Genomic DNA, 17,575 nt, shown 5'->3' on the forward strand with positions numbered 1-17,575 from the left:
CCTGTGAAACGGGCTTTAGTAGTAGGTGGGTTTACTAATTAATATTAATTAATTTTTTTGATATTTTTGTATCAAACCAACGGCCAGGCCACTTAAGAATTGAGGAAGGTTGTTTTGCGTGCACATTCCTTAATTATAGAACCCCAATTCTTTGAGTTTTCGAGACACCATTAAGAATGAAAAAAAAAAGTTTCAAAATTTCTTGTAGTTGATTGTGATAAGCACCCAAAAATATATTTTTAACCCCTTAATAGTATTCTACTTAGGCTAATTATGTTTATAATAAATTAGAGTTATTACTGTTTACCTGTTTTTATGCATTTCAGGACTTGAAGTTGATTAGGTGACTAAAAGCACCGCTTTTTCATGGAAAACGAGTCAAGATGATTACCGAGGAAGTTCTATGTTTAAAGCCTAAGAATCATGAAGAAAAGCCTTTTTCAAACCCAATCAAAACTGGAAAGTCAAAGTCAATTCGGATAGAAAAAGAACAGAAAGTTAATAAAACTTCAACAGGTTGTATCTCTGGATTCATGCTTTAGAATTAAGCCTACTTTATCTCAAAACGACCAGCTCGAAACCAGCTTTCCAATGGATCTAGTCTTGTCCCAATCAGAGCTATAAAAGTGGACAAAAATGGCATAGAAGTAATTTTCAGCAGCTGTGGCCTCTTTAGGCTTAAGCTAATGGACTTTGGGTTCACTTTAGAGGCCCAAAGTCCCCCTTTTAAGCCCATGCATGAAACTGTAACCCTAACCCTCTCTTATATAAAGAGGGTTAAGGTTAAACACTCCTCTCTCTTAACCTCTCCATTATTAGTTTAGTTTTAAATTAGGTTTACTTTCTTTAGGTTAGAATAATTTTAGTTTGCAGCCACCATTAAACCATTCAATAAAAAGCCTTTATTTATTTCAATTCTTGTTCTTTTACATGATGTCATATAATATTGTCTTGGTTAATTCCAATCCAATGACACAAGGCTAAACCTCCATTAGAGGGGGTTTATGAAGCTACGTGAGGATGGTTAGCATTTAGTTTCTTTATCGTTTTGCAAAGAACTTCAAGTTCTTCGTTGCGAGTGTCTAGATATAGAGCTCATAATGTAGAACTAGAGTTTAGAGCCACCACCAAATAGATTTGTGGTGGAGCTAAACTCTCATGCTAGTAAAATCTCGATCCGAGAGAATTTGGTGTTCACCAGGGATCAAACAAACGATTTAATAACTAACTAATAGTTAATCGAATCACGTGGCGAAATAAACCTTCTCTATATCTTCTCTCATACTTTAAATTCACTGTTTATCAACTGTTTTCACATCATCTTACTCCCACTAATAAAAACACAATTTTAATCTAAACTTGCATTCAAGTAGTGTACGACTAGAGCGGTACGAACACGACTACTCTCCTCTTTATCACATAATTTAGAGAGTTTCTTATCTTGATAATCTATAGCTTTTCCCTCTTCTCATTACTGTTTTGGTAGTATTAAAAATTGTATCTTATCAGATAGCATACGAGTATTGTACTGTACTCATGAGAGAATGTTGCTAGTTATATTAAAAATTAATTTAAGCTAATTAACCTAGGGCGCGTGCGCACTTAGAATTTAGGCAAATTAGGCGCATGTCGCGCCTAAGGAGTAGAATGTAGGACGCACTCTGTGAAGGTAAATATGAGGCGCGCGCGCTAGTGAATTAAAACTAGGGTCTGAATTTTTTAGGGTCAGGTCACGGGAGGGCAAGGAGATGATTTTGCAATTCGTATGCACTTAGACATTAGCAGAAAAATTTGAAGAAATTGCAAACAGTGTTTTCAATATTGGTTTTGTGAATAGTAAAAACTGTGTTTTCGAATCTAAACACGCATAATATAAACGAACTAGATGGCAAGTGGCGCCATTGATAAGATACAGTTAACATACGGCTGATGAACAGTGAATATGAGATGCGTGAACAGTAGATTTATGATGGAAAAAACACTAATTAAATACTCTCAAAATTCATAGAAATAATGAAGAGTAGTCGTGTTCAAACCACGCTAGTCGTACATTATTTGAATGCAAATCTAGATTAGATAAATGCTTTATTAGTGAGAATAAAAATAGTAAATTTGAGATACTAAGCAATGTTTTATATGATGAGAGAAGGTATTAGAGAAGAGTTAATTCACCACACGATTCGATTGACTATTAGTTAGTTATCGAATCGTTTGTTTTGATCCCTAGTGAACACCAAGCCATCTCGGATCAAGGCTTCACTAGCATAAAAGTTTAGCTCACCACAAATCTCTTTGATGGTGGCTCTAAACTCTAGTTCTCCATTATTAGCTCTATCTCTCCATTATGAGCTCTATCTCTAGACACTCACAACGAAAAACTTGAGGTTCTATATGCAAAACAATAATATACTAATAGCTACTCATCCTCACGTGACTTCATAAACCTCTTCTAATTGAGGTTTTAGCCTTGTGTCATTGGATTGAAACTACTTGAGCAATAAACTAAAGACATTAAAGTAAAGAGAATTGAATTGAATTGGATTGGAGGCTACAATGTTAAACCTAATTATAAACTTAAGAAAGTAAACCTAATTACAACTAAACTAATTAGAGACTAAGGGGTGAGAGAGATGAAGAGATGGATGTGTTTAGCCTTAACCCTATTTATATAGGAGAGGGTTAGGGTTACATTTTTGTGCATGGGTCAAAAAAGGGGACTTGGGGCCTCTAATGTGAGCCCAAAGTCCGTTAGGTTAAGTCTAAAGAGGCCACAACTGCTGAAAATTACGTTTGTGCCCTTTTCGTCCATTTATACAGCTCTGATTGGGACAACGCTGGATTCATTGGAAAGCCGGTTCCAAGATGGTCGTTTTGATATAAAGTAGGCCCAATTCCGAGGGCCGAGTCTAAAGATATGGCCTGTTAAAGTTTTGTTGACTTTTTTATTCTTTTTATTCCCGAATTGACTTTGATTTCCCAGCTTTGACTGGGCTTGAAAAAGGTTTTTCTTCATGATTCTTGGGCTTTAAACGTAGAACTTTATCTGCAATCATCTTGACTCATTTTTCATACAAAAGTGGTGCCTTTAGTCACCTAATCAACTTCAAGTCCTGAAATGCATAAAAACACGTAAATAGTACTAACTATCATTTATGATAAACATAATTGGCCTAAGTAGAATACTATTAAGGGGTTTAAACTACACTTTTTGGTACTTATCACTCACCTTCATCTAGTTTTGTTAGCATTGAGATTTCCTGTAAATACTTCTTCAATTCTGAAAATGCTTCCTCACATTCTTCATTCCAAAGGAACTTTGTGTTATTTTTTAGCATTTTGAATAGTGGTTTGCATCTATCTAAAGTTCTTGAGACGAACCTGTTGAGAGCCGCAATCCTTCCAGTTAGTCTTTGGATTTGTTTCCTCTTGTTGTTGGTGACGACATTTGTTAAAGTGCTCTTATCTGATCTGGATTAGCATTGATACCTCTTTTCATGACTATATACCCTAAATACTTTCCCGAACTTACTCCGAATGTACATTTCTCTGGGTTGAGTTTCATATTGAACTCTTTGAATATTCGAAATATCGTATCGAGATCCTTCCCATGATCATCTGATTTCTTGGATTTTTTGACCATATCTTCGATATAAACCTCAATGATCCTTTTTATCAACTTTCTGGAAAAAAAAACACTAAACCCTAAGAATTTTTGAGTCATGGGGACCAGGCGTTGGGAGATAGGTTGCGATATTACTTAAGTTGCTGCAGTGATCCAATACTCTTTTATTTGCCACTTTTAGTTTAAAAAATAGCTTAGAGAAGAATTCTTATCTTCTCAATCCTCTTTTTTCTTGCCTTTTCGGGTAAAATCCTCCATTGAATTGATTAACAGTGTGAGTTCTGAAAAGGAAAGCAAATTTACAAATGACTTCAACAAGTAACCCCCCTTCTCAAGCAACAAATTCAAACCATCAACAAGATGCTGGCTAGAATAACGGTGGTGGATCTAGGTGGAGTGCACTCTTTGGTCGAAATGGAGCTCAAGAATCTAGTGTAGCTTTCACTTCGTTCTCTCCTATTATCAATAGATGGAGTTGCTCAAGTTCCAGAGGATCTCGTGGAATATGGGATAAAACAATGGGATGAATATTTGGTGGGATAGATATTTTTTGGACAAACAGCTATTGTTTCCCTTGGTAAAAGAATTCCTATGAAAGAAATGGAAACTTAAGGGAGAGTTTGATATCACAACATATAGGATAAGGATTTGTTCTACATGAACTTTACCTGCTCAGAGGATAGACAGATGATCTTAGATGAAGGACCAGTTTTTATAGCTGGGAGAGTATTTGTGATAAAGCCTTGGACAGTAGAAGTAAACAACTACAGGAACAAGGAGAATATAATACCAATATAGGTAAAGCTAATGGACGTACCAAAAGAGATGTGGACACTTGATGGATTGTCATATCTACCTAGTTTGGTAGGTGGAATACCAAAATTTATGGATGATGCTACTACAAAGAGGAAAAAGTTGTCTTTTGCTCGGTTTTGTATTGAATTTCTAGTAAACCATGAGTACAAAGAAACCATAAAAATCAAGGTGGGGGATCGAGAAATTGATATACCTCTTGAGTACCCATGGAAACCTCAATCTTGTGAAAAGTGTAATCGTTTGGGGCACACTACACAACAATGTGGTATCAGGGCCACGCGGTGTGGACCACGGGCGGAAAATGGGCGGTTAAATGATCTTTGAAGGGGCCCGATAGGGTGTGGACGAAAAGCGAATGGGCAAACAAATGGTACAAGAGCAAATAGAGAAGAGAATAGACAGATGGATACAGAGAGTGAAACAACTGGGGAGCAAAAAGGTGTAAACAACAGTGAGCATGTGGCAAATAAAGTAGTGGCACCTCTTGCCCTTGTGGTTGTTGCAAACCAGATAAGAAACCAAACATTGGCCATCAAGGAGACAAAATGGTGAGGGTAATGGTAGTGAAACCGTGGTTATGAGCTCAAATAGTGGTGAACAAGCACAAAGAGTTTCAGAGCATCAGATTCATGATGAGGATTGTCATCAAGGAAATATAACCCATAATAGTATTCAACTAGTATCACCTGGAAGAGTTGAATGTACATACCAAGAGCAAGCAAATAACCCAGATGAACTAGCACTAGCAGTAGTGCAAACCCCAATATAACAATCACTACACCATAATAGGCTATTTGCAATGGCAAAAAGCCGTTGCTAATCATTTTCGCAACGCTTTTTAAGCGTTGCAAATATGGCGTGGGTAAAGTGTTGGAAATTTTTGCCAAGGTTAATAAGCGTTGCAAACAGAAATTTCCAACGATTATTAACCATTGCAAACAGAAATTTCTTTTTATTAACCATTGCAAAGCGAAATTTTATTAACCATTGCAAAAAAAACTTTCCAACGGTTTTTAAGCGTTGCAAATATTATTTGTAACGCTTGTTTATGCCTGTTTCGTACAAAATTTTAGCAACACTTTTAAATTTGTAACGGTTATAAACCGTTGCTGATGGGTTGCAAATAAAAAAAAATCTCATATTTTGTAGCAACCAACTAAACCTGCCCCATTTTATTAGGACGCACTTAACCTACAAAAATAACACTACTTGTTTTGTATTGAAACAAACATCTCATTTCCATATTGAAACAAACATCTCAATTCCATGATAAAGTCCCCATTGCCTTTTTATGCCATTTGACAAGTAAATAATAGCAAACACAAACAAAAGACTGAAAAATATAGGATATTCGTTAAACCATGTATGCAATATAACTTCAAAATATTTTCTAAGAGTTACAAATTCGTATTTACAAATAAAGGTAACATATTAAATATAATTTTCCAAGCACTCTTGAATCATTGCAATACCTAGTATTGGTGATGGCTTCACTCACTATAAATCCTAGTGCGGCTCCACAAAGTCTATCTAATTTCTAAAAATTCACAAAACAAATAATGAACTTAGAAATACAATAATATTAATTAAACTCATGCAATTAATTAAGTATTTGAAAATCCACCTAAAAAAAGTAAGAAGTTGAACAAATGAGAAAATAGAGGGTGGAATTTTAAACTTTTACCTTGACGAGGAGCTTGAGATGAGCATGATCATTTGATTGGGGAGCAATTATTTTGGTCTGCTTCTTGCTTTTCCCTCCATCAAATTGATACCCTACACAACACATTGAACAACATATTGAACGACAACAAAATAATCTATCTAGCTATTCTAAAAGGCTTTGAAACACTTTATATATAAACAAAAGCACTACTTCTATAAACCTAGGACTGTCCAAAAATATTGTCCTGCATTAACATGTACTAGCAAGCCATGGGCCCAACATAACTCTAAAAAGGAGGGGTTGGAATATAAAAATGTATAGAGTAGGTCGACCTACTTTGTACCAAGTGAAATTCAAATTTTCAAACAAACACTTGTGAAATTCAAGGTTTCTTTTTCGATGCCAAGTTTTTGATACAAAGTGTAGAATTTGTGCTTTTTCTCACAAACTAGAATGATTATTATAATTATTCACCAATCAGCAAGTGAATTCAATAATTGCTATTATTCCTTCTTGATTGAATTTTCTGAAGGCATCATTTCTTCCAATACCAACTATTAGTCTTTCAAAATACATAACAATCCAACAATATCTAGCACTATGTTAATTGGTTTAGGCTAACTATCTAAGAGAAACGGTTACTCTCACCTCACCTTCAGAACAAATAGATTCAAAGACGAAAAAACTCGAAGGACAACACCTACGACCTATCTCGAGACATCACACTTTAATTCTAATGTCTACAAGAGCATGGGTTGTAAACTTATAACGTGAAGTGATGAGAACTTGGAACCTTAACTATGGGCGTAAAAAAAAAAATGTATGTTTAAGGGCTAACTAATCAATCTTTAAACCTTTCTATATCTACTATAACTCAATCTAAAAAAGACCACAGCTATTACTCTTTGACAATTTTCTAAGTTCGAACTATATACGAAAAGAATCCTTGTAATTGCAAAAAAACAAATATATGCATAAAAAAAAGGGTAAACTAGTGTTACCCCCCTACTAGATGAGCCAATTAGGATTCTCCCTTTAGATGGGAAATTAGGGTCTCCCCCCTAAATATACACAAAAAAAATTTGGTCAACTCACTTTGACTTTTTTTTTTGTGTGTATTTAGGGGGAAGACCCTAATTTCCCATCTAGGGGGGGGGGTTAATATTGGTTAACCCTAAAAAAAAACCTGAAACAAAGATTGTCGGAATCCTTCCAACTTGGTTAGTTGGCCACCTTCAACAAATTTGAAGAAGACCTGCATAATGAAAAGTGCTAGGACTTGCAGTACGTAAACTATTTTTTCTTCATAAAATTGGCTTTATGCTCTCTAATTCTTATAAGTACTAAGGACTTCTCGATATTGATTTAACTAATAATAAAAAAACTTTTGAAAAAATAAATTGATAAATATTTAAAAGAGTGGAACACATAAGATTGGATCTACGTACTCTGGAGGACCTTGCCAACGCTTATATATTAACACTTTATAACATTGCTAACACTTATATAGTGTTCGCAATTAACTTGCTAACCGTAAATAACCGTTGCAAAGCAACAAAAGTCCGTGTTGCAAATATCCTATTATGGTGTAGTGTTTTTGGGGGATAAATAAAAGTTAATGAAAGTCTAATCAAAAAGTCATACGAAGGAATCTGAAAGAGCACTTGGTCAAGTAGTAGGATCACTAGCAAGGCGCCAATGATGCGTGCTAACCTACTACTATCTTATACAATTACATGAAAGAGTATTCTTCCCTTTTTTGGCCACAAGTGACTCCCACTTACATTAGAGCTCTTGAAAGCATGCATTACTAAGCCCCATTACTATCCAGACTTATCAAGTGTTCATATTCATGCAACTTTCATAACAAAATTGATAAATGCTAACAACTCCGCCCTTTAAGGAAGTATAGCTTGAAGCTACAAGGTATAACATCCATGTCTTGAAATATAAGTAGAATCCATAAAATACTGCATAAAGGGTAGCTCGGGGCTACCTCAAGAAAGGAATTGCACTCGGATCCACATTATATCAACGGGAAAGGAAACACAAAAGGCTTACCAAGTGGCCTGGTTTTCCGGATTAATATTTTCCAGAAATACTCTCCTATGAAGCCTTTCTTTGCTCAACCGAGGATTTTTGCCAAGACTTTTGCGATATCCGCTACAATACTGCGACGCGACAAATGGGGAGTAGAACACCTAAATTAAGTTTTTTTTTTTATCGGTAAATAGATATTTCATTGATATAAAAATATAAAAACATAAGAATAGTAGGATGAGGTATCCTTACATCGATAACCAACTGAATGAAAGAACAACAACAAATGTACACAAGAAACAGAAAACACCATTCTCAAGTCAAAATATCTTCCCATCTACACACAAAGTGCTCAAAAGGAATGTTACTAGTTTCCTCATGAGCTTTGGCCCAGAAGAATAAGAGACATTTTATTGACATGATTACTTCCTCCAAAGAAGCCACAACACCTTCAAAAGTTTTTCTACTCCGTTCCATCCATAGGTCCCACAAAACCGCAAAAGGAATCATTTTCCATATACGTCTTCCCTTTTGTGATTGCAAATCTGAAGACCACGAGGCTAACACACATTTCACCGAACCTGGACTGACCCATGAACTACCAGACCCCTGAATGAGAAAACACCAAACTTGCCAAGAAAAAGGACACCGAAGGAGGATATGATTCACTGACTCACCATCTTTCAAACACAAATGATAGAAGTTGACTAAGGCTCCCTTGAAATGTCTCTTTCTAAGATTGTCGACTGTTAAGATTTTACCCAAGGTTGCACACCATACAAAGAAAGTGACCTTTAAAGGAACTTTGGACCCCCAAATAACACGACTAGGAAACAGGGTGTGTCTGAGAGTTTGAGGTCTGTTATGAGAACTCAAGGCATAATACCAAGATCTTTGTCCGGTCTCACAGGTAGGATGGACTCCAGCATGTCTGCAAGAGCTACCACACTCACTATATCCCTGTCAGAGAGTTGTGTCAATTCCCATGTTCCAAGCCGTATTACTATTATCAATCCTCATGAACGAGCAAACTGGCTGATTTTTCAAAACAGACAAGGCATATAATCTCGGGAAAATCCTAAATAAGGGCCTATCACTGATCCAAACATCTTCCCAAAACCTGAAACTCTCACCGTTACCTAAGACATATCTAATGTTCTTATGAAACTCATCCCAAACTTTTAAAATGCCTTTCCGAACCCCGTACCCATAAGGACTCGTAATTGGACCACTAAGCCACCCAAGATGGCTCTCCCCAAACCTCAATACAATAACCTTTCTCCAAAGGCTATCCCTCTCTTCCCCGAATCTCCACAACCACTTACCTAGCAGCGCCACGTTAAAACTCATGTAAGCTCCCAATACCTAGGCCACCATTTCTTTTAGATTGGCACACTAAATTCCAATCCACAAGATGATATCTATGCCTCTTCAGTATCATCCCATTGAAGATCTCTAATGATCGCCTCCATTCTATGTGATATATTGAGAGGCATGTGAAAGAGAGACATAATAAATAGGAAGACTAGACAACGTGCTCTTGATCAAAATGATCCTATCACCATAAGACAAGAAGCGCCCCGTCCACCCCGCTAGTTTATTACTAAATCTTTCAATCACATTATCCCTAATAGCTTTAGGCCTATACTCCGCTCCCAAAGGAAGACCCAAGTACCTCGTAGGCAAGGTTGCCCACCACACAATCTACAGAGGAAGCAAGATGATTCAGATTGTCCCTCCGACCAACGCCATAAATCGTGCTCTTACCCATGTTAACCTTAAGACTTCGACCGACTTCAAAACAAACACAAGAGACCCCCTAAGAAATCTGTCGATCCAAATCGTGCCCCGAGGAAAACCATCAGATCATCCACAAACTGGAGATGAGACACTAAAACCTGCCCTTGACCCACTCTAAAACCCTCAATATCCCCCAACTGATTCGCTTTGTCAATCATCCTACCAAAAACTTCCACAACCAGAAGGAACAGGAGAGGAGATAATGGATCTCCTTGTCTAATACCTCTGGAGCTCCTGAAAAAACCAGCCGGAGACCCATTAATGAGAATAGAAAAGGAGGCCGACGAGACACACCTTCTCACCCAACTCCTCCAACGCACTCTAAAACCCATGCGTTTCATGATATAATCAAGAAAGTCCCAATTAAAATGATCATATGCCTTGGTCAAATCTATCTTGCACACAATCCCAGGATCTTTTTGCGTAATCCTATCATCAATAGCCTCATTTGCTATCAACACCCCATCCAAAATCTGTCGCCCAAACACAAACGCCCCTTGTTCTTGCGCAATCACCCGAGATAACACTTTTTTAGCCGAATCAAAAGAACTTTAGATATTATCTTATAGGCACTCCCAATAAGACTAATGGGATGCAAATCACCAATATTTTCGACGCCTTTCTTTTTAGGGATGAGTTTCACAAAAGTGTTGTTAAGACTATGAGCTAAAAAGCTAGTCTCATGAAAATCTTTTACCATCTCCATAAAGTCAATATGCACCACATCCCAAACTTTTCTAAAGAATTCAATGGGAAAGCCATCCGGACCCGGAGATCTATCACTTTTCAGACTTTTTATGGCTTCCCAAACCTCCTCCTCTAGAATGTCATCCTCTAAAGCTTCTCTTTCCACGTCCGAAATACGAACCACTTCAAGATTATCAACAAAAGGTCTAACGGGGTATGGTTCGGTATACAATTTCGAATAGTAATCAACAACCTTATCTCTGAGATTTTCTTCTCCGGTCACCTCCTCTTCCTCTATAACCAATCTATTAAGATGATTCTCTCTTTGTCTGGCTTTAGCACAAAGATGAAAAAATTTAGTGTTAGATTGGCCCTCTTTAATCCATCTAACCCCCGACTTGCGTCTCCAAGACATTTCCTCTAGATAGGTGACATTTTCAAATTTCCCTTTCAACTCTTGACGGATAAATCTCTCCTCCCTAGTAAGAATGCATTCCTCCTCCTTCAAATCTAGAGTTCTTATCTCACTCAAAAGCTTTTCTTTTCGCCCTTCAAGCCTGTCAAATTCATTTTTATTCCAATCTTTGATTCTATCTTTTAAGTACCTTAACTTTTTGGCGAAACGAATACTTGCCATATCACCAATCTGCTCCACCTCCCACCATTCTCTGATTTTTCCGACTAGATTAGGGTCCGAGAACCACATAAGCTCAAACCTAAACGGTGTGGGTCTACCCCTACCCATCTCTTTCACCAAGCGAATAGGACGGTGATCAGAACTCGTACTCGTAACCACAGATTGAATTAAGGCCGGCCATTCCTCTTCCCACTCACTGTTAACCAAAAACCTGTCCAGCTTGGAAAGAGTCGGAACCTCTGTTTTACTAGACCAAGTGAACCTACCCCCCGCAAGAGGGAGATCAATGAGCTCACATCTCACAAAATCATCAAAATCTCTCATATGATGGGAGATGCAACATCCTCCTTTTTTCTCATGAGAGAATCTAATCACATTAAAATCCCCAGCAATACACCACGGTCTACCACTACTAAAGGCGTAAACATCAACAAGCTCATTCCAAAAAGAGGAAAAGTCCTTGTTAGGAGGCCCATAAACTGTGGTGACAAGTTTAGAACTCTCCTCTCCCGAAAACTTACACAAAATAGAAACCGAAAAACCCCCAACTAGGTTATCAAAAACTTCCACTTTATCCTTGCCCCAAAGGATGCACACCCCACCCTTGGAGCCAACCGAAGGAACCTCCACATGATCGATATTATGGTTACCCCAAACCTCTCGGACACACTCAAGAGAGAACTTGTTAAGCTTAGTCTCTTGCAAAAGGATCATACTGGGTTTCTCCTTCCTAATAACCTCTTTTATACCTGGGCGCTTTTTCTTTTTACCCAAACCCCTCACGTTCCAAGTAAAGATTTTATGATTCATAAAAAACAGGTTTTCTCCCCTTCCTAACACTACCTTCAAGCACTTCTTCTCCATAGTTCACCGAAGTTGTAAGCCTAAGCTCCTTCGATGCTCTTTTACCTGACTCCCCACAAGATTTCTCCTTGTTTTTCTTCGAGTTCTCTTTATTTTGACTTCCCCCAACTCTTTCGGCTACTGGATTAACTCGATCCGTTTTGACTAAAGAAAAAATAGATTTGAGGAGGTCTAAGGCTTCCACTTCCCTCCCTTCATACGATAACCCCGCTAATTGAATAAGGTCGTTAGAATGCTTGGACAACCAAACTGAAGTAAGAACCTCATCGGGTTCAGCACCTACCTCTACCATCTCTAAAGGTGTCCGATCTAAAGCCGACATCGGGGGTAAGCTCCTTTTCCCCGATAGACCTCCCTTTCATACACACCCATTGGATAATACTCACGCCAATTTCCGACATTATAAGCCTTATCTGTTTTGAGAGACCTCACAACCATCTCCCTGTTATAAGATATAGTTATACCAGATTGCACTTGTTCGTATGAAGGATTGATACCAGTAATCTCACTGTTCAGAGTTCAAACAATTTTCTCCGACAAGGCTAGAGTGAGAGAAGAAGCTTCCACGCTTCTCTATTTGAATTCCTTCCCACCGATTTGTGGGGCATTATAATCATTTTTCGCCAAACAATGAGGGGAAACCCGGTCATGATAGAGGATGCAATTAGTAGGATACTCAAAACTATGGTTAAAATCTAAAAAACGATAGAAGGCGGATGAAAAAGACTCCCTGGACTCGGATGGGATACTACATCCGATATGGGTGAAGGTAAAGTTGCCTCCATAGTCTCCTCTTCCATAATTTTCTCAAAGTAGCCCTCTTCATACATGATTTTGTTCTCCATATCATCCCAAATCCTCGTTCCAAGCCTTTCTATCGAAGTTTTTGTATAGTCATCAATCTGCATATTGTTTTCATCCTGAAACTCAAACTCGAGATTTCGCTTCTTCTATGTTCCTACCCGTAGGCTTTCTTTGACGCAAACCCCTTACAAGGCATCGGTTATCCAAAGTAGATTCTGCTTGCATATGAAGATCCATAATAGTATTTGCCTCCTCCCTATCTCTAGAAGAATTCGGGGACTCACTCCCTTCTGGTTTGTCACTCTCAAGGTACCTTCTCTTCGATCTAGCATCTTCTCCAATCTCCACTCCAGCCTCTCTATCCACTGATACTGTCTCGCCGGAAATTTCTAATGTCGTGTGCCACTCTCTCCGAACTTATCACCATTATCTCTCCCTCTTCATGTATATGGTTAATCGTTTGAAGAAAAGGCTGGTCTCTACTTCCATTGGGGGCAAAGCGTGGAGTCTGCATCATCTCCTCATAGTCATTGAAACAAAAATCCTGTGAACTCTGAACAGAAACCCTCTCCTCCTGGACTTCCGCCACTTCTGAGAGTGGAGCGAACTTGTTTAAACCCAAAGGTGCCTGCTCTTCCTGGTGGTTAATGGACTCATTCCCCTGAATAGTCTGGTCTCAGCCCACTATTCCAGAAGATATAAACCCTGGCCATGTTCTGTTACTAAGTCCTCTGTCTGAGTTAGTATTAAGGGCTTGGGCTTGGGCCGACTAAAAAGAGGCTGGTCCTTATCAGACCCCACGTTTCTATTATTTCTCCTTAAACTCTCGTGAAGACTAGGGAAGAGATAAGAATCAGAAATTCTGGTGGTAGGAGAGGCCACGTGAATATTACCAGCTGGGGCCATGATATTTTCTCTCTCCAGAGGAATCTCCTGTTGCACCTGCGCCCTACTATTAGAGTTTGCAATAAGTTGACCTTCCACTTCTGTAACATGTTGATCCCTGCCATTTTCTCCTCCATTCAAACTTATTCCATTTTGACTCAAAGACGCCACATCAGCCCTCTCTCCAGAATAGTGATCTGAGTTTCTTCTAGCCTCTGTGCTCCTGGTAGTGGCTCCTCCCTCTGTATTTTGGACATTACCCATCTCTGCTGATACCATATTCCTCAAGAGAAGCTCAGACGGTTCTAAATCTATAAATACCTTAAAGATTCTGCCTTCCACCTCTAGGTTCACAGATCTGGGGATATCTTGTTTGCTCAAATTTACCGCTGCTAATAGACCGATCTGGTCTGAGATGATGCAAATCAAAGATTTAGCTCCTGGGATGATGCTCTTCAATTTCTCAAGAGTTCTTTGGGGTCCAACAATCTAAATTAAGGCCCCACAGTGATACCCATTGAGTAATATTCATGACTTCATCTCTTTCTCTTGCTGGATTACTAGAATTTCTTTGTAATGCTTCAGCAAAAGACACTCCTTGAATCACCCTGCTAGCACCAGGTTCTCGATCTGCCAACTTTCGCCATGGCCCCTTCTAATCTCCATGAAACTAGGTCCAGCAGTTGTTCTAGCTAAGCTTTCAGCAAAGAGTCTCCATCCCTCACGCTCACTACCTTCAGGAACAGCCAAGTGTTTAGCTTTACCTGTGCGAAAGTAAACCGACACTAGCACATATCTCCCTGCCCTATTTTCTCTGCCAACCACGGTGATGACCCTACCTCTGAAGGTGTTCCTGAACCATGCTCCGTTATCAAAACCAGATTCCCCAAAAGCCCTAAAGCTTTGAATGACCCAGACGGCCTCATCCAGTTTGAAAGCCACATTTGTACTCCACTTCTTACCCACCTCAGAAACTCTGAAGGAGGTTGAACTCACCAAAGTCTCAAACACAAATTTTTTTGCTTCTATAGTAATATGATATGTCATGGATCTATACTTAAATTCACTCCATCAAAGTTTGGGTCAAAATTTCACGTTGAAATGTGCAGATCATTAATGAAATTTTGGTCAAAAAACCAGTTACATGATCATTAATGGATCATTAACGTAAGTAGAAGTTGAGCAAAGGCGACTGAGCCTCAGCAAAGGTAATCATATTAGCCATGTGGAAGCTCTATGTAAAATGGTTAAAAATTTGGAGTTTCACTTAGTACCAATCTCAGGGCTGAAATGAATTTGGTTGTAAGCCTTCTCATTAGAGTGAGTTATTGATGTGCAGATTTATCTCTACAAGGCAATTCTGTCCCTAACGAATGCAAGATTTGGACTGGTCCTTACATTAATCTTACTGACATCCAAGTGACTTATGGCAAGGTGTGTCTTGATACGCCAATGGGTCTTCTGACTAAGATTCCTCACGACATTCACAGTAAACTTGTGGTTTGGAATGTGTGAACTGCCTCACGAGCTTCACCTCTTATTATAGTGGGTGACCACCAACCCACATGCTGAAACAATAATACATGAATTACAAGTGCATTTGTAAGAACTTGTGATGCACACCATATCTTACTTTATGTATCTTAAATTTTATTCCCTTTAAATCTTTAATAAAGGTAAAAAATGCAAATATTTCGCACGCAATACATACCTCGACAGTACCAGAAACATCGTAGCCTTCAATTTTTGTTTGGATCCATTCATTCACAATAAATGGTCTGGCTGCATGGATCATTGCGCTTGACAGGAAGTTTGTAAATTATCTGAGAACATTAAGCACCAACCAAGCTTCACATCAACCCATGGAATTGCAAAAGTGAGCTATTACTCACATGGAAAAATACATAAATGTCACCGTAAATCTTCTATTTTATTATGCCAAAAGAAATTTACTTGTGAGGAGACACATGAGATATAGACAAATACGGAAAATTGGGTGGGATGGGATTATTTACACCTCACGCCCGGCGAGGGTCAGCAACACTGTTCCAAGACCTCCGGCAGTAAGCCATTTCTGTGTAGAAAACCCCAGCAACTCCATGAACAATGAAACTGCAGCAACCCACACTGCAGTGTACACAGCTTTCCCCGCAAATTGGAAGCCCATCTGCTAGAGTCCAAGAATATTATAGAGTAACGTATAATCCATATTAAATGCCATCCTTGATGTATTCAGGAATATAGCAGGAAACTTTAATGGATTAGCGAAGACAAATTTAACTTAAAAATATACCGAGTGGAACATACTCCGAGTCCAAAGACAACTTATTATTTGTTTTGTAGAAGTATTTAATTGTTTCTTACTCTTTCTATCCTTCTTTTGCTGCATTCTTTTCTAATCTGTATTTCTTTTGGGAAATTTTAGCCATGGGCCTTAGCATACTCTGATTTGAAATCAAATATGACTACTAACTACTACAAACACAAGGGTTTTCTTTACTGCAAAAATAGGACACAATGATAATATCCTGGACAAATAGCTTTTCTTTCTTTTCTTTTGAAGCAATCCTTTTTAACATAATCGCAGAAGAAGAAAACACAATACAAGCAGTTCCTAGAAAACCAGAGGCTTAGCTTCATCATAAAATAACTAACAGGTTAAAGATCATCACTTCTGTCTCCTTGTCAGTTGAAAAGGTACAGTGCATAACTTTAATTAGTTTTGGTTTCTATTAGAGCTGCAATTACGGTTAAAAGGGAACCTTATAAACAAGATAAGAATGGAAAGTTGCACAATCAAAAGCAACAGTAACATACATTCCTTGTATCATTGGAGTCATTTGTCTCTATAAAAAACTTTTGAGTCTGTTGAATCAAGCTGCATGAACAAGTAAAATACAAAAATAAGCATTTTTAGTTATTAAAAATAGCATCAAGCAATACAGTAATCAAAGCAAACAACAAAGCAAACAAATAACAAAAAAAAAGAGGATATAGATCATGGTTATGATTGGAAGTATGTTGCATGCAACTATCAAGAAAGAAAAGACAAGTCAATAAAGAAAAAAGTTGATTTCAATTAATAAATAGACCAAAATTTAGATAAAATAAGTGAAAAAACAAAAACAAAAACAAAACTAGAGCACTTCAGTAAAGCAATAGGAAACTTATCATATCAACAAAACCTCAATTACTAATTATTTGTCTCAGGCTAAGTCCAATGGTGCTGCAAATCATCAAATTTAACGTAAAATGTGATCCAATGGTACGTTAAAACGTTATACCGCCAACGCTATCTTCATAAATTTCTCTATTTTTGCAGTCAATTTTAACGTTATAGCGTATGCTCTGTACGCCATTGCCAATGGCGGGCAATCAAAAAAATCATTATTAGTGTTGCACGCCGTAGCCAGTGGCGGGTAGGAATGTGAATTAATTTAAATAATAAGTTACACGCCACTCACAATGGCGTACGGAATTCAATTATTAATTCAAATAATAAGTTACACGCCACTCACAATGGCGCATTAATTGATTCTTTTTTTTTGTTTTTTAATAACTTAATTTGTTCAATTACCATTCTATCCTACCCTTTTAAATTTTTTTTTGATTTATTTTGTATAGGATTTATAGCGCAGATGATGAACAATGGTGTTAATTTTTTTGATTTATAGAGAAGAAGGGATTTATAAAGGTGGGTGTAGAGCCCGGACTGCTTTGAATATAACAAACTCACTCGCTTTGGAGAACCACA

General features: G+C 37.9%; 1 protein-coding gene across 1 annotated transcript in view; it reads right to left on the reverse strand.

Moving 5' to 3' along the window:
- LOC147510141 (mechanosensitive ion channel protein 2, chloroplastic-like) overlaps nt 1-17,575 on the reverse strand; it is a 37,914-nt gene that overhangs the window by 11,529 nt on the left and 8,810 nt on the right. The window contains exons 5-9 of the mRNA XM_086598025.1: nt 16,639-16,699; nt 15,839-15,988; nt 15,533-15,644; nt 6,123-6,214; nt 5,911-5,975 (exon numbers count right to left, since the gene is read on the reverse strand). Of these exons, the coding sequence (XP_086454151.1) occupies nt 15,582-15,644; nt 15,839-15,988; nt 16,639-16,699 (274 nt within the window). The 3' untranslated portion in view covers nt 5,911-5,975; nt 6,123-6,214; nt 15,533-15,581. The remainder of the gene's footprint in view (nt 1-5,910; nt 5,976-6,122; nt 6,215-15,532; nt 15,645-15,838; nt 15,989-16,638; nt 16,700-17,575) is intronic.

The sequence above is a fragment of the Coptis chinensis genome, chromosome 3 (genome assembly GCF_015680905.1).
Source record: "Coptis chinensis isolate HL-2020 chromosome 3, ASM1568090v1, whole genome shotgun sequence".
NCBI lineage: Eukaryota > Viridiplantae > Streptophyta > Magnoliopsida > Ranunculales > Ranunculaceae > Coptis > Coptis chinensis.